Below are 18,434 nucleotides of genomic sequence, written 5' to 3'. Positions count from 1 at the left end.
GTCAAATACACTCTTGACTCTGAACCACAAGTTAATGTCTGTGAATATCTTCTCAGATTCTCCCCAAGATGATTGTCTCATCAGAGTTTCCAAATTCCAGTCCCACAAAACACACTTTAAAATCTCCTTTCACAATAATGCTTTCCATCAGCAGTTTGAACTCCAAAGTCCAGTCCAGATTTTCCAAATGACTCTTCTAAGCAAAGTTTCTGCTCCACCTTTAACCATGATGTGGAGATGCCGGCATTGGACTGGGGTGATCACAGTAAGTAGTCTTACAACACCAGGTTAAAGTCCAACAGGTTTGTTTCAAATCACTAGCTATCCTCAAGATATCCGGTAGCTGACGATTTAAGTTCTCGCTGCCCCCTTTGAAAAAAACCAAGAGGTTTGTCCTCAAACTGGCCGTGCTGCATCTTGAAATGTCTTTGAAGTTTTGAGGGTTTTAAACTCATTTGCCAGTACTTTCCTGTATATAAACACACATGGGCTTTGCGTCCTGATTTGCATTGGCAAAACTAATAAAGCCATATCTCACGAAATCATCTTTATATTACTTTCTTCCTGATTTCAGCTTCTTCTTAATGGATTGTTCACCAAGGCCCTGGAACTCATACCAGAGCTGGTTTGTTCTGCTGTGGACTCTCCTGAGAAGCTCACACCACTACTGCTTTGTCCTGCTATGGACTCTCCTGAGTAACTCTCTCCAACAGATTCAGTTGTGAGACCCTGGCTTGTTTGTGTCTCTGGCTCTCTCTTCCGTATTACATTTTTTCAGTCTTGTTGCTTGCTTTCTGGCAGCTACAAAATGGAGGAATCCTTCTTCAGTGATTTTGCACCCAGAGCACGTGACGTCAGTGTAAGGAGCATATGACCTGCTCTCTGCTGCAGCTGCTGGCGGGAAGGCTCCATCGATTGCTCCTGTGAGAGTGTGCTGACGTCCGGTGGGGGTCTGCCCTGCTGGGCTCCGGGCCTGCGCACTGCTACATCTGGCTGAGGCGGCACATATGCTCGGGATGGCTGGCATTTTTAAAAGCCTGTCACAGTCATTGGGCACTTCTTCCTGCGATTAGGAACGCCGTGGTTCCGTGACCCTTCTGACACCAGCCCATGACCCACCCATGGGTCACGACCCTGAGTTTGAAAATGACTGCTCTAAGGTGCCTCTATTACTCTATAATCCGGTTGCTTTCAGTTAGACAGTTAGGAATATATGCTAACATTAAAGAAAAATTACATTATAAACCTGCCTAATTGATTAAAAGGATCAAAATTCATGCAAAGTAAAACATATTCCCTACTTTCTGCTCTGTGGTAGTGTGCCCCTTTCGGAAAGTGTGTTTGGGGGGGGGAAGACTTATCGGGGTGGGGCACATTACCCATTGGGCCAATTGCAGAGGCACGTGAATCAAGCGCAGGCTGTTGACAGTTGGAATCTGGGAGCCGTTGAGTTTGGAAGTTTTCTTATCGCTGTCCTGTATATAGATATTTTTCCCAAAACCTCTGAACATATCAAAATGAAAACAAAATAAAAGTTGTCCAAGTGGAAAGCAACAAAAAGACACAAGGTTACCTTGACTCAAATAAAGCGAAAGGAAAAGGAGTGAAATATTAAGCGCAAATTTTCAATCTCGTCACAAATGCATAATAGATAAGTTATTTCATACAGATAGCCCCAGTACAATCCGACCAACCTACCTTGTTGGTCGTCAGTTCCTCGCAGCCATTACGTTTGGCGACAGGGTAAAGATCGTAAGTTTGAGCCCTGCAAGTGTTGGAAGGGTTATGTTCTGCTTTTCTTCACCCTATCCCCCCCCCCGGATTTCATTTGAACTTTTTCTGTCGTCTGCTGTTAGTCGGGAAAGCAGTCCTTGAATCGCAACTCATTCGAGCAACACTACCACAACAACTTGAGTGCCAAAATGCCTTTATTTGGGAAGTTGGAACCATTTGACCCTGAAACAGAGCACAGAGCAATGGGTCCAATATGTGGAGCATCTTTGATTCATGGAATTTACAGTGCAGAAGGAGGCCATTTGGCCCATTGAGTCTGCACCGGCCCTTGGAAACAGCACCCTACTTAAGCCCAAGCCTCCACCCTATCCCCGTAATCCCCACCTAACGTTTTGTACACTAAGGGGCAATTTAGCATGGCCACTCCACCTTCCTGCACATCTTTGGACTGTGGGAGGAAACCAAAGCATCCGGAGGAAACCCACACAGACATGGGAAGTGCAAACTCCACACATTCACCCGAGGCCGGAATTGAACCCAGGACCCTGGAACTGTAAGGCAGCAGTGCTAACCACTGTGCCACCTTGCTGCCCATTATTCTTTAGGGCCGATGAAATCCGGGGCTGGGGGGAGGGGCAGGGTGAGGAAAAGCAGAACGTAATCCTTCCAACACCTGCAGGGCTCAAGTTTACCATATAATTCAAAGTCTGACTTCTCCGGAGGCTCCAGACTCAAAAAAACATTCAAGCAGCTGTTTGAACTGGTCAAAGAGCAATATCGCCCAAAACCATTGGTGATAATGCAACAATAAAGATTTAATTCTATATTGATAAACCTAGGAGAGACATTCGCAGGGTACATGGTATCTGAACAATGTGAATATTTCAATGAGATATTAAGAGATAGGTTGGTTTGTGTCTCTAAACCCCAAAGGGTAACTCAAAACAATGTTTCTTAGTGGTGTACTTTGTTTGGAATAACGTGAGGAACCATGTACAATCCAGTCCAGTTGTGTAAACAATTAATAAAGAATATTTATTAAAGTAAAAATGAAAAAAACATGACATACACTATGACATTTAAGTACATTAATAACTAAACAAAATGTGCTATCTTAAATGACATTTTGTTCCCAAAATATACCCACATTCCCTGAACCCAATTGAGACACCCTTTACCCAAGCAAGATCAAATTTTCAGTAACTCTATGGGTCAAATCCAGTTAATAGTTACCACACAGTACCGCTTAGGCAATCAAGTCCAGGAAAACATCTCTTTCTGGTTTAGCAAAGACACAAAACTGTGTCTTTTAGAGGAGAACATCTGCAATCTACCGTGGCTCTAAATAGGCCTCCATAGCACGTATCAGAGATGGAACTGGCCTGTTTTGGCTGTTGGATGGAGAAATAGCCTACTTCCCCAATGAAGGGTCTAGCAGTAATACTAATCAGTCTCTTTGACATTCCTCTTTGTGGATTCTGCGGTCTACCTCGCTCAAATTGCATGCATTTAGAAATTATCATTTGTATAGCCTCACTGATCTCTGGTAAACAACGTTTCTGATATGGCAATTCACACTTAAATGTCTCTAGCATCCTGCGGATCTTGTTACTTTTCTGTTATTTATTTTCATCCCAAATTCACTGTTAATCTCATTAACTTTCCATGTTCCTGAAATAAGTCACTTCTATGGTTGTTCAGAGGACAAAGCCACTTCCCCCATTGCTTCAACGAGGGTCCAACATTGGGCCCTGCTGTTGACAGCATATAACTATACATTCCAACATAAGGCAGGAACCCACATTGCTAATGTGGATGCTTTAAGCCGCCTTCCTTTGCCACAAAGTATTCCACCACCACCAGTGCCCCAAGAAATTGTGCTCGCTTTTAACTTTCTCAACACATTACCGGTGTTAGGATGTCAAATCAAATTATGGATCCAAAGGGACCCCATTTAGTCTAGAATCAAACGGATGGTCCAGTATGGCTGGCAGCACGATAAATTCCAACAATTTCGACCATGCAAAATCAGAAAAAATGAGTTGCAAAGGTGGAATACTGTTGTAGGGAGCCAAGGTGGTCGTTCCTGATCCTGCTCCGACAACACTATTACAAGAATTGCAATATGCAAATACAAGTATGACGAGAATGATAGCCGGTGGTGGCCTGGGATCAATAAAGACATAAAAGACCTCATTAGACACTGCAACCAGTTTACCGCCTTCGGCTCGTCTGCACTCGTGGGAATGGAGAGGTTGGCCGTGGGTGCGACTCCATGTTGATTTTGTGGGCTCCTTCACCGGTAGCATTTTGTTGCTCATTTGAATTGTATAAGTATTCGTGAGATGAAGACCACGACCTCCTTAGCCAGACGTTCACCACACATGGTTTGTCTGAAGTGATCACTGACAATAGGGCTGCATTCGCGAGCGAAGAATTTCAACACTTCATTCAAACCAATGGGATTCAGCATGCAAGAACCCCCTACCACTAGGCCTCAAATGGGTTAGCTGAAAAGACCATCCAGATGTAAAAATCTGCTTTGAAAAAAGTCCTCTGTGCCTTTAGAACTTCGAAAGGTCTGTTTTCTAATAATGTACAGAACTCTTCATGACACTACAGGAGTTACCACTGCTAAATTCTTTTTATAAGAAGTTTTACACCAGGTTAAAGTCCAACAGGTTTTTTTCGAATCACTAGCTTTCGGAGCACTGCTCCTTCCTCATTGGTGTTGTAAGACTTCTTACTGTGCTAGCCCCAGTCCAACGCCGGCTTCTACACATCATTAATTCCTCATTGGAGGGCAGCACGGTGGCGCAGTGGTTAGAATTGCTGCCTCACGGCGCCGAGGTCCCAGGTTTGATCCCGGCTCTGGATCACTGTCCGTGTGGAGTTTGCACATTCTCCCGTGTTTGCGTGGGTCTCACCCCACAACCCAAAGATATGCAGGGTAGGTGGATTGGCCACACTAAATTGCCCCTTAATTGGAAAAAAGAATTGGATACTCTAAATGAATTCATCATTGGAAGATGTCTCCGGACAAGATTCAATCTAATATTTGCAAATTTAGTGGGAACGGTGGAGGAAAAAAAGGTACGCCGAAGAGAGATCATGACTCCGCCAAGGTTGAAGGATTTTCAGGTAAACTATTTTGTTTGTGTAAGAAATTTCAATACCGCTCCAAATTGGGTCCATGGGATGTCCGGTGTCATATGTTGTTGATGTACAATGGAAGAAAATGAAGAAGCATATGGACCACTTGAAAAAAGAGAACCACGCAGAAGAGAACCACGCACGGTACCAGTTGAACACTTTGTCCCTGCTACGTTTGTTAATGTGGCTCCAGCAACTGTAAGTGGAACCGAATCCAACAACCCGGAGGAGTGGCCGATTAACATTCCTGTGGGAATTAGAGCGGTTATCAGCCTGAGCACCTGTGCAAACTGAAAGACTTCATGCTGTCATTTGAGATGAAACTATATTGAATGATGAAGCACCTGTTAAAGAATTGCGACGCTCTCAAGGAATTAGAAAATCTCCAGATGGACTTACTTATTAAGGGACTGTGTTAAGTCCCCCCCCACCGTTTCTGTGCAATATTGGAAATAGCTTTGTTATTGTAAATATTAACTAAGAATGTGAAACAGGTGGGATGCGGTGGTGTGCCCCTTTGGGGAGGGTCAAAGCTATCAGGGGTCGCATGACCCATTGGGCCAATCACAGAGAGGCGGGTGAATTAAGCACAGGGTTGTTGAGTCTGGGAGCCATCGAGTTTAGAAGTCTTCTGATCGCTGTATATAGTTGTTTTTCCCAAAATAACCCCATTTGTTTACCTGCCTTGTTGGTCGTCGGTTCCTCGCAGCCATTACATGGTCAATGCCTCTTTTAATTGCTTTAATATAAGAACTAGCATAAAATGGAAACAGATGATGAGTAACAGCTCTTTGCTCTAAGAATGTATTACTAGCCCAATCTTAGAAGGAGTTGCCTCATTTTCACACCAGTTACTCTTCTGAGTGCAATGGTCACCGTGTGCCATATTATAGACAGTATTGTGCTGTGGACACCATACAGTAAGAACTGGGTTGTGACTGCGCAAATTTATTTTATAAAGAACCCCTACAGATCACAATAAGGATACTTTCATTCCAACATTCAAACTGGATTTTAACATAAATTCTACAGGTGACAGGATGATTTGAACACCCCAATGCCCACTAAACCTCTAGAATATATTTTTCAAAAATCATAATTCTTTATATCCTGTAGCACATGAAAATAAAGAAGATCAGTGTATTATTAGAGTGCTCTATCCTTAACAATAACCTAAGTGTGAACATTACAATTTTTATATGTTCCTTACATGCTTCCTGTCATCACTGGGTGCAATCAAATTTGATCTATGCTATCACAATAATCTCTCACTTCAACAGTGAAAGCAGAATCCCATTTTGAACAATTAATAGAAAATTCCAATACTTCAAATACAAATAAAATGCCCCTCAGTGCAGAAATTCTATTGGTAACATTGATGATGAATCTGGAAAATCGTAAGCTTAGATAAATGTAATTTTCTAATGCTATAGTTAGTTTTCTGGGTTTCAAGTTGAATTTCTCCAGAACACAGAAGTAGATTATTCTTTATAACAAAGTTACCCTGTTGACAGGCAGCTTATTTGGTATTATGTGGCCGATACCATATAAACTGTCTATTCAAATTGATGGAGTAAGCAACCTCAAAATTTAATTATTGAGAATAGCATAGTTTCAAGTATAAAAATAAAGAGTTCACTTAAAGGAATACTCTAGAATTCAGCCCAATAATAGCCATAAGTTCAGGAAATTTTCTCTCCTTTTGTCCTTATGTACAAGAGCTTTCACGCTTTTTACTAAAGTGTCCATTCTTCATGTGCAACCGCAGAGAGCGTGTCACAGGTCATTTGCCTGTAGAGGGCATCCTTGTTGAATCAGATTTTGCTGTATTTGACATCCTCACATGTCTTTTTTGATAACAGTGAATATAGTCAAAAGTAAGAATTCTGGTTTGTCTCTCTGCAACTCAAGGTTCCAAGGCCATACATAATCCCTCTACTGTTGTTCCAACCAATTCAACATAGATCACAAATCAAAGATTCCTCTTGCTCTGTACAGCTCACAACCACAGTGGGTAGCACATGTTCCTCAGTGAGTCATCAGGGTCCCAAAGGACTACGTTTTTCCCTTTAACATGTCAGTACCATCCACAGAAATAGCACAGAAGATGTCAGCCACCATATTCTTTCATTTTTCTAACTGGGTTGGTGAACTTCGCTCACGCAGTCAAATAAGAGACCGTAAATTCTGAGCCTAAAATATTCCCTTAAGTTTTTCCATTGGAAATATTCTACATGGTTCATTTACATAAAGAAATACTGATGAAGAATTCAACCCATATTGATCTCATAAATACACTCCCAATTACAAATACTATTATGTAAGGATTATACCATTGAGGTCAATATAGACTTACTTTATTGCCCATCATACATATTAAACATATATTTTGCACTTCCAACTTAGACTATAAATTTAAATATACTTAAACAACATTTCATTCATTTTTGTTGCAAAATTCAGAACAATGACATATAAACTAATGGTTAGTTATTAAAAATGGGCTTGGGAACAAATGCAGTTTATCATGGACTCAAACTGTGAAATCATAAGCTTTTTGTATGCTCTCCAGGAGCGGAATCATAATGGATGATGAACTTTCTCAGTTCTTCAATGCAACGTTCTCCGATCTCACGCAAATTTTCTCTTAGCGAAAACTGTATCGTATTTTCCAATGATGGGTCTTTGTCAATGAGCAACTGAACAACCATGCCAAAGGTTTCACAGTCTTGTCTATACACCTGAAAGACAAAGTGAAAATGTTTAAATTAAGAGTAACAAGCCTGATTCTAGGATTTTAGTGCAAGATGATTTAATTAAATAACTTTTGGAATAGTCATAACTTTCACAAAAAAATTGTTATTTTATACAGAACTCAAATCAAAATACTATACTTGAAATGGGAGGTGTTTATCTCAAAGAAGGCAGATGCATAGGAATGTTACTTAAAAATTTAAGTCCTTAGTTGTGACCAATACATGATTCACTTTGTTTTTCAAACCTGTCTCACTCATACTGTTATATTAAAGACACTATAAAGTTCAAGTGTTTTTTGTTGGTTGCATCTAAGTGTTAGAGACGGAGTTTAGACCCAAATTATCCAATCTTGACTGGAGTTTATTGTTTAATGCAATGTGACTTATGTTGCATATTCCAAGAATGAATGATCAAGCATATAACCGTTCTAAATTTATAGTTTATTACTTCACCACTTATCTATTTGCTGGTGAATAAATCTTTAATATTATAGCCCAAGCCACAGTCTAACAAAATGTTTACTCCAAGCCTTCAGTTAAGATAACAAGAAGGCCTGTGATATAACTAGTAAATTAAATATGGTAATTAAGGTCTTCTGTTTAATTTCTGGATTTGCTACAAATTACCTAGACAGTGCCCACATAAAGGCTCACTCCAGGTGATGAGGAAAGAAGGAGTGATCTCAGAAGTTGAGCCCAAAAATGATATCTGGACTACTCCAAAGTAAATGAGCAGGTTTGATTAACTAGTTATTGGATAGACTAAACATACAGGGCACGATTTAATGTAAATGCTACTAAGTGTGGTTCCGAGTGGAAACTGCCATGCGCTTCCCGACGCTCAGCCCAGCGAGGCAGTCACCGCTATTAAACGTTAATTGGTCCACTTAACAAGGCCCCCATGTGCTTCATACCACAAATGACTGTCCTGGCAGTAGAGTTGACGGGACCGCGCTCGCCAGCCCATCGCTAAAAAGGGAAAGGCAGCACTTAAACTGCTCCTGCACAGTCAACCCCATACAACTCTCAGCCATGCCACCCTGTCTGTGTGGAGTTTGCACATTCTCCCCTTATCTGCCTGGGTTTCATCCCCACTACCCAAAGATGTGCAGGTTAGGTGGACTGGTCACACTAAAATTGCCCCTTAATTGGAAAAAATTGGGTACTCTAAATTTCAAACAGGAGGTGAGCGAGCGGGTCCGAGGAAGTATAGAGAGGTACTTGGAGACCAACGACAACGGGGAGGTCCGAGTGGGGATGGTATGGGAGGCACTGAAGGCGGTGGTGAGGGGAGAGCTGATCTCCATTAGGGCCCACAAGGAGCGGAGGGAGCGGGGGGAGAGGGAGAGGCTGGTGGGGGAGATGGTGAGGGTAGACAGGAAGTATGCGGAAGAGCCTGAGGAAGGATTGTTGAGGAAGAGGCGCAGCCTCCAGGCCGAATTCGACCTGGTGACCACCAGGAAGGCGGAGGTGCAGTGGAGGAAGGCCCAGGGGGCGGTCTACGAGTATGGGGAAAAGACAAGACGGGTGCTGGCGCATCAGCTTCGGAAGCGGGACGCAGCTAGGGAGATCAAGGGAGTTAAGGACAGGGGAGAGAGCGTGGTGCGGAGTGGGGTTGGCATCAATGGGGTCTTCAGGGACTTCTACGAGGAATTGTACCGATCCGAGCCCCCACGGGAGGAGGGAGGGATGGGCCGTTTCCTGGACCAATTGAGGTTTCCAAAGGTGGAAGAGGGACTGGTGGCGGGACTGGGGGCCCCGATTGGGCTGGAGGAGCTGATCAAAGGGATAGGAAGTATGCAGGCGGGGATGGCACCGGGGCCGGACGGTTTCCCAGTCGAGTTCTATAAAAAATATATGGACCTGTTGGGCCCGCTGTTAGTTAGGACCTTTAATGAGGCAAGGGAGGGGGGGGCTTTACACCCGACGATGTCCCGGGCACTGATCTCCTTGATCCTGAAGCGGGACAAGGATCTCCTGCAATGTGGGTCTTACAGACCGATTTCCTTGCTAAATGTAGATGCCAAGGTGCTGGCGAAGGTCTTAGCCACGAGGATTGAGGATTACGTGCCGCAGATCATCCATGAAGACCAAACGGGGTTTGTGAAGGGGAGACAGTTGAACGCGAATGTGCGGAGGCTTTTGAACGTTATCATCATGCCAACGAGGGGGGGGGGGGAGGCGGAGATAGTGGTGGCGATGGACGCTGAGAAAGCCTTCGATAGGGTAGAGTGGGGGTATCTGTGCGGAGGAGCTGAAGAGGTTCGGGTTTGGGGAGGGGTTTGTCAGGTGGGTTAGGTGGTTGTATGAGGTCCCGATGGAGAGTGTGGCCACAAATAGGAGGAGGTCTGAGTACTTACGGTTGCACCGAGGGACGAGACAGGGGTGTCCCCTGTCCCCCCTGCTCTTCGCACTGGCGATTGAACCCCTGGCTATGGCACTGAGAGAATCGAGGAACTGGAGGGGGTTGGGGTGGGGAGGAGCATAGGGTGTCGCTTTATGCGGACGACCTGCTGCTGTATGTGGCGGACCCGGTGGGAGGAATGCCAGAGGTAATGAGGATCCTTAGGGAATTCGGGGACATTTCGGGGTACAAGCTCAATATGGGGAAGAGCGAGCTGTTCGTAGTTCAGCTAGGGGACTAGGAGAGGGGGATTGGTGAGCTCCCACTAAAAAGGGCGGAGAGGAGCTTCAGATATTTGGGGGTCCAGGTGGCCAGAAGCTGGGGGGCCCTGCATAGGCTTAACTTTACAAGGCTGGTGGAGCAAATGGAGGAGGAGTTCAAGAGGTGGGACGCGTTGCCGCTGTCCTTGGCGGGTAGGATGCAGTCAATCAAAATGACGGTGCTCCCAAGGTTTTTGTTCCTGTTCCAGTGCCTCCCCGTGTTTATCCCGAAGGCTTTTTTCAGGCGGGTTAACAGGAGTATAATGGGGTTTGTGTGGGCGCGAGGGACTCCGAGGGTGAGAAGGGTGTTCCTGGAGTGGAGTAGAGATGGGGGGGGGCTGGCGCTGCCCAACCTCTGTGGGTAGTACTGGGCCGCCAATGCGACGATGGTGCGCAAGTGGTTGATGGAGGGGGAGGAGGCTGCATGGAAGAGGCTGGAGACGGCGTCCTGTGTGGGTACGAATCTGGGGGCGCTGGCAACGGCGCCGCTGCCGCTCCCTCCAAGGAGGTATACCACGAGCTCGGTGGTGGTGGCGGCATAGGGGGGAACTTGGGGCCTCGGCGTGGACCCCATTACGGGGGAACCACCGGTTCGCCCCAGGAAGAACAGGTGGAGGGTTTTCGGGGTGGCACAGGGCAGGGATGCGAATCTGTTTGTGGACGGGAAGTTCGCGAGCTTGGGTGAGCTGGAGGAGAAGTACGGGCTCCCCCCGGGGAACACCTTCAGGTACTTACAGGTAAGGGCGTTTGCCAGACGGCAGGTGGTGGAATTCCCGCGGCTACTGCCACACACAGTACAGGACAGGGTGCTCTTGGGGGGGGGGGGGGGGGGGGGGGGGGGTGGCGGCAGTGGGGAAGGTCTCGGAAACTTACCAGGTAATTCAGGAGGAGGAGGAGGCCTCGGTGGTGGAGTTGAAAGGTAAGTGGGAGGAGGAGTTGGGAGAGGAGATCAATGAGGGGACGTGGGCAGATGCCCTGGGGAGGGTAAATTCTTCCTCTTCCTGCGCAAGGCTCAGCCTCATACAGTTTAAGGTGCTGCACAGGGCACACATGACCGGGACAAGGATGAGCCGGTTCTTTGTGGGTGAGGACAGGTGTGTTAGGTGCTCAGGGAGGCCAGCAAATCACACCCATATGTTCTGGGCATGCCCAGCGCTGGAGGAATTTTGGAAGGGCGTAGCGAGGACTGTGTCGAGGGTGGTAGGATCCAGGGTCAGACCGGGCTGGGGGCTCGCAATATTTGGGGTGGCAGAGGAGCCGGGTGTGCAGGAGGCGAAAGAGGCCGGAATTCTGGCCTTTGCGTCCCTGGTAGCCCGGCGAAGGATTCTTCTTCAGTGGAAAGATGCGAGGCCCCCAAGCGTGGAATCCTGGATCAGCGATATGGCAGGGTTCATTAAATTGGAGAGGGTGAAATTCACCTTGAGAGGGTCGGTACAAGGTTTCTTGGTGGTGGCAACCGTTCTTAGACTTTCTGGCAGAATGATAGACATTGGTCAATGGCAGCAGCAGCTCGGGGGGAGGGGGGGCTTTACTTTATTTTTGTTTATGTTATTTACACTGGAGGGTCTGAGGGGGTGTATACACCTGTTGTCTTCAGTCAGGGTGTTAATGTTAATTTATTATTTATGTACAGGGGAGAGGGGTTTGGGGGGGGGGGTTGCTTTTTTAGATTGTGTTTTGTACTTAACCCTGTTGGGTTCTTTTTTCTTTCTCATTTTGTTATTGATATTTTATGAAAACCTTTAATAAAAATTATTTAAAAAAAAAAAAAATTTCAAACAGAAAGCCATGCCACCGAGGAGACCAGTCCCACAATTCGGGGATGCCGACCTGGCCAGATTGTTGGATGCGGTCGCGACCAGACAGGATGCCTTGTTCCCCAAGGGTCTCGGAGGGTCAGCTGAAGGGTCAGCTCCCAGTACGCAAGAACGTCAACTACACCGGGCTGCTCGGGTGGGTTGGCACCAGACCTATGGCACCAGCCCCGCCTGCCACCACAGACACCTCCCTCCCCGCCGCCGGGCATGCGCCTGGCAACGCCCCTACTCAGCCCCGTTGCCAGCCCTGGCCCGCCCATGCTGGCCACCCCCACAGACCCTGACCCCCATACTCCCAATCCCGCCACCATATTCCCCATCCTCCTCCCTACTCCCCAAGGCCGCCCCTAATCCTCCTCGGCCCCCCCACCCTCCCGCAATACTCCCCATACTTAACATCCCCCCCCACAGTCACCGGGCTAGATTCTCCGATTTGCAGACTAAGTGCTGACGCCGGCGTGGGAACAGCAGCGTTTTACACCAGAAAAAAAAGCACAACAGCTGCAACGATCCTCCGTCCGGTGGGGGGGGGGCTACCAGCCACGCAGTGCGGTGCGTTACCTGCGGATACGGCCGGGTCTGTGGATGCGCATACGCACGGCGGCGGCCGTGCCGTGCAACATGGTGTCAGCCGTGGGCGGACCCAGCCTGCCAAATAATGTCCTCCAGTAACCCCTCTCGTCATCCCCGGATCACCCCCCCCAGTCACCCCAGCCCTCGCCGAAGCCCCCCGGCCAGCGGCACGGATTCCCCCCAGACTGTGGCAGCGCTGGACATAGTCCGCAGCCGCCACGCGGGGTTCACAAGAAAAATACCATCGAAGTGTTCCACGCCATCTGGAACTCGGCCGATTGGGGATGAAGCATTGGGGGAGGGCCTCAGGTGACGTCCTGAGGCCGTCCCAGTGGCATGCAGCGTACTCATGGGGTACGCTATTTTTGAGCGTGCGGAACATCGCAAAAGCGGCGCCGCCTCTGATTTCACTGCAAATGGGGATTCTTTGGCCGATCGCTGAACGCGATTTTGGCATCGGCATCGGCGACTGGAGAATGCCGCCCAACATCTCCTTTCCCCCCCCACCCCCATCCCTGTAATGAATGAAGTGTGCAGCTCACGATGCCCTCTCTCTGTCCCCGCAGGAGAAGTTGGTGCACAACAGATGGGAGAGGGCCCAGATGGGCGAGGGCCCAGATGGGCGGTGGGGTACTGGACATCAGAGTCCTCACTCCCTACGAGGAATAGGCCCTGGAGGTCACGAGGGTGACCAAGGACAGATCTGTCACTGACATAGAGGTTGGCGAACGGCTCAGAGAGCAGCTCCCACTGGCCTCCACCCAGATGACTGTTGACACGAGAGTTGTTAGTGCCATGCAGAATTACCCATCCCTCTCACTGATCACATGTCCATGCTCTTGCAGGATCCTCATCCGACGGTGCCGGCTCATCCGGGGTGTTCATGGGAACTGTGGGTGGAGCCAGAGGACATTAGTAGGGTGTTGAACGAATACGTCATATCTATCTTCACCCAAGAGAATGAGGAGATAGATAGAACTCGGGAAGAGAGACTGAGAGGTTCTTAAGCAAATTGTCATAGGGAGCGGCAAGGCATTGGAGGTGTTGGCAGGCTTAAAAGTGGAGAAATCTCCAGTTCTGGATGAAGTGTCCCCCAGGATGGTGTGGGAAGCAGGGGAGGGGATTGCCGAGTCAAATTTTTAATTCCTCTCTGGCCTCGGGACTGGAGAACAGCTAATGTGGTTCCATTATTTAAGAAAGATTATAGAGATAAGTCAGGGAACTGCAGACCAGTGAGTCTCACGTCAGTGGTAGGGAAAATATTGGAGAAAATTCTGAAGGAGAGAGTCTATCTCCACTTGAAGAGGCATGGTATGATAAGCATGGCGTTGTCAGAGGGAGGTCATGCCGAACAAATTTGATTGAATTTTTTGGTGACTAGGTGTGTAGATGTTGGTGTCGTTAACATGGATTTCAGCAAAGCCTTTGACAAGATCCCACATGGGAGACTTACAACAAAGGCAAATGCACATGGGATAGAGGGCAACTTGATAAGGTGGATTCAAAATTGGCTTAGCTGCAGAAGATAGAGGGTGATGATAGACGGCTGCTTTAGTGATTGGAAGCCAATGTCCAGTGGCCTACTACAGGGATCCGTGCTGGATCCCTTATTATTTGTCATTTATATAAATGACATAGATGACAATGTGGGGAGTAGGATCAGTAAGTTTGCGGATGACACAAAGATTGGCCTGGTGGTTAACAGTGAGGTTGAGTGTCTTGGGTTACAGGAGGAAATGATGGGCTGGTTAAATGGGCAGAAAAGTGGTAGATGGAATTTAACCCTGAAAAGTGTGAGGTGCTACACTTTTGAAGGAGTAATGTGACAAGGAAGTATTCAATAAATGGCAGGACACTGGGAAGTTCCAAGGAACAAAAGGACCGTGTTTGTCCATAGATCTCTGAAGGCAGAAGGGCAGGTTAATGGAGTGGTGAAAAATGCATATGGACCTTAATCAATCGAGGCATAGATTACAAAAGCAGGGAGGTCTTTGGTGAGGCCACAGCTGGACTACTGTGTGCAATTCAAATCGCCACATTATAGTAAGGATGTGATTGCACTGGAGAGGGTGCAGAGATGGTTCACCAGGATGTTGCCTGGATTGAACATTTAAGTTATGAAGAGAGGCTGGATAGGCTTGGGTTGGAGCAGAGAAGACTGAGGGGCTGAGGATCGATGTGAACAAGATTATGAGGGGCATGGACTGTGTGGATAGGGAGCAGCTGCTGAACGGTCAGTTATGAGGGGGACACAAATTCAAGGTGAGGAACAGGAGGTTTAGGAGGGATTTGAGGAAAAACCTTTTTACCCAGGGGGTGATGAATGCACTGCCTGGAAGAGTGGTAGAGGCGGATTACCTCACATCCTTTAAAAGGTACCTGGATGAGCACTTGGCCCATCATAACATTCAAGGCTATGGGCAAAGTGCTGACAAATGAGATTATGTAGGCAGGTCAGCTGCTTTTTATGCGTCGGTGCAGACTCTACAGGCCTAAGCGTCTGGGCTAAATCGCTGGCTTTGAAAGCAGACCAAGGCAGGCCAGCAGCACGGTTCAATTCCCGTAACAGCCTCCCCGAACAGGCGCCGGAATGTGGCGACTAGGGGCTTTTCACAGTAACTTAATTGAAGCCTACTTGTGACAATAAGCGATTTTCATTTCATTTCATTTCATTTCATTTCTTCTGCACTGGGTCCCTGTCAGATGCTGAGCCTCTGGAACAGGTTTACCAGGAGCTGATGCAGACGCTAGGGTGCGGCCGTGATATTCAGAGGGGGATGTCAGCAACACACCGACAGGTCCATAGCCGATTGGAGGAGTCCTAGCGACTACTGGCACAGGACATCGCGCCGGCAATGCGTGGGTGTCGACCGAATTGGAGAGCCTGGAGTGGAGGTGTCTAAGGCTTGTCTCATTTGGTGATGGCCATGGTTGAGCGCCTCAACAGCATGCCCTAGTTGCTGGGGTACTTGTCCCAGTCCCATGTGGATCTTGATTGGCACTGCGGAGCATGTCCCAGTCTCAGATGGGCATAGCCGAGGCGTGGCAGAGCACGTCCCAGTCTTAGGTGGGCATTCCAGAGCATGCCCTAGTTACTGAGGTGCGTGGCCGAGGGCGTCGACACCATGCTGCAGCATTGGGGAGCCGCCAGAACTGGCACAACCAGATGATAGAGGGGTAGCCGGGGCTGGATCCATGTACCCTTACGTTCAGAGGTGAACCACACAGCCCTATGGACGCCGCCCGGGAGGAGGGGGCGCTGGGTGCCAACCCAGAACCACCCTACGGAGTGGCGACGGTGGCCACCAGCTCCGCGAATTCTAAGACAACAGCATGTCTCAGTTAGTACCCGGAACACGGTGGCATGCCGGGGCATGTGCAGCCAGCAGGTAAGCCGGGGTCCTCTGGCCCCAGGAGATGCCTGCCAGGAACATCGAAGGCCATGGGACGCTGTAGGCAGCATGCTGCCTCCAATGTGCATCCTGTGGACACCTAGGTGCAGAGGTAGAGCACGGAAAGCTAAGCAGGTCGAGGATCACTGAGGACGCATGGGGGGATTTAGAGGTAAGGGAGGGGGGTGCGATGGCAAGGGGGGGGGGGGGGGGGCGGGGGGGAAGGTGCGATGGGGGGGGGGACTTGGGAATGTGGGACAGAATGAATGATCGGGGGATTGGGGCAGTTGGGGACACATGTATAGCACTAAAAAAAGTTGCACTCCAGAAATATGATTCCTCTGGCAATATCTTTTGCAATGCCGGCCGAGCACCAATCCCCTCCTCCAGCTCCCTGGGCGCAGAGGTCCTGGAAGCCTCTTTATCCCCCTAGGCATACTATGTGCAGATGATGGGTATGAATGCGCACTCAGCAGAGAGGCAGATGTGAGCCTGTGGGAAGCACGGTGGCACAACTCCAGGGACCCAGGTTCAATTCCGGCCTTGGGTGACTGTGGAGTTTGCACTTTTTCCCAGTGTATGCTTGGATTTCCTCCGGGTGCTCCGGTTTCCTCCCACCAGTCCAAAGATGCGCAGATTAGGTGGATTGGACATGTTAAATTGGCCCTTAGTGTCCAGAAGGTTAGGTTTGTTACTGGGTTGCGGGGATAGGGTGAAGACATGGGCTTGGGTGGCGTGCTCTTTCCAAGGGCTGGTGCAGACTAGATGGGTTGAATAGCCTCCTTGTACTGTAAATTCTATGATTCTATGATTGATTGAGGAGCATCAGCACTCAGCAGGTTATCACCCCACTGCCCTCGACAGTGACCTGCTGACAATGCCGACACCCTAGACTCTGGGAGGGTGGAATAGTCAAGAGAAGGGAGAGGGAAGGGGGAAGGGAGATGGGGGGGGGGAAAGGCTGAGGGTTGGGGAAAGGGGTTTGGGAAGGGAGGTGATGTGCGATGATGGACGAGGCCACGTCGATGTGAAGTGAGCGAGAATGAGAACCTCCCTGGCCCACCAGGCTTGCCGGTCCCACGCGCTGCCACCTGTCCTCAGGCCTCCGGATGGTCCTGCGGGTCCTCCCCGGGCTCATCTTCCAGCCCCTCCTGGTCAGGCACCTTCTCGGAGGTGGCCACATAGAACATTACAGCGCAGTAAAGGCCTTCGGCCCTCGATGTTGCGCCGACCTGTGAAACCACTCTAAAGCCCATCTACACTATTCCCTTATCGTCCATATGTCTATCCGATGACCATTTGAATACCCTTAGTGTTGGCGAGTCCATTACTGTTGCAGGCAGGGCATTCCACGCTCTTACTACTCTCGGAGTAAAGAACCTACCTCTGACATCTGTCCTATATCTATCTCCCCTCATTTAAAGCTATGTCCCCTCGTGCTAGACATCACCATCCGAGGAAAAAGGCTCTCACTGTCCACCCTATCTAATCCTCTGATCATCTTGTATGCCTCAATTAAGTCACCTCTTAACCTTCTTCTCTCTAACGAAAACAGCCTCAAGTCCCTCAGCCTTTCCTCATAAGATCTTCCCTCCATACCAGGCAACATTCTGGTAATGTTCCTCCTCCACCTCTAGCACCTCACCCCACTGTTGGGCCAGGCTGTGGAGGGCACAGCAGACCGCCACAAAGCGGACAACCCTCCAGGGGGAGGGATGGGGTCTGTCTGTGTGTGTGTGTGTGTGTGTGTGTGTGTGTATAATGCAGTGCACCACCAGGATGATGGAGTCATTGGGACCACATTTTGAGGATCCAATGCATCGCTCAATGACAGCCCAGGTGGCCCTATTGGCCTGTTTGTATCGGATCTCTGCATCGCTCACTGGCCCATGTAATGGCGTCATTAGTCAGGTCCTCAGCAGATACCCTTCATCTCCCAAGGGCCAACTGGCCATCCTGGGGTCCCCAAAGAGGCCGGGGATGTACGCGTGCGCACACTCCCTGGGATGCGTGCACACACGTGCATGATCTTCATGTGGTGGTTGGACATGAGCTGGATGTAGGGCACTGCCAGACGGCCTGGTGAGCGCAAGGCAACATGTGTGCCGTCCACTACCCCTTGGACCTGGGGCATCACGGCAGTGGCAGAGAATCCTGCTGCCGGGCATCCTTTTGGGCCTGGTCCATGTCCAAGTTTATATAGTTTGCTGCCTGGGCAAACAGAGCATCCTTGACCTCACTGTAGCTTGCGAGATGTCACAAAGTAGCCCACTCGAGCCCTGGAATGAATCGGAGGTGTAAAAGTTCACGGTTGCGGTGACCTTGACGGCCACCGGGAGCAGGTA

At 48.7% G+C, this 18,434-nt stretch overlaps 1 protein-coding gene across 3 annotated transcripts in view; it reads right to left on the bottom strand.

The window, feature by feature from the left end:
- Window positions 1–2,743: 2,743 nt before the first annotated feature.
- The window catches only part of pphln1 (periphilin 1), a 221,779-nt gene continuing 206,088 nt past the window's right edge, over window positions 2,744–18,434 (bottom strand). For all 3 annotated transcript variants that reach the window (XM_072484379.1, XM_072484381.1, XM_072484380.1), the window contains one exon: window positions 2,744–7,628. In XM_072484379.1, coding sequence (XP_072340480.1) covers window positions 7,434–7,628 — 195 coding nt within the window. In that variant the 3' untranslated portion in view covers window positions 2,744–7,433. The remainder of the gene's footprint in view (window positions 7,629–18,434) is intronic.

The sequence above is a fragment of the Scyliorhinus torazame genome, chromosome 19 (genome assembly GCF_047496885.1).
Source record: "Scyliorhinus torazame isolate Kashiwa2021f chromosome 19, sScyTor2.1, whole genome shotgun sequence".
NCBI classification, from domain to species: Eukaryota; Metazoa; Chordata; class Chondrichthyes; order Carcharhiniformes; family Scyliorhinidae; genus Scyliorhinus; species Scyliorhinus torazame.
Note: the sequence above shows the minus strand (reverse complement) of the source record. Positions and strands in the feature narration are given on the sequence as shown.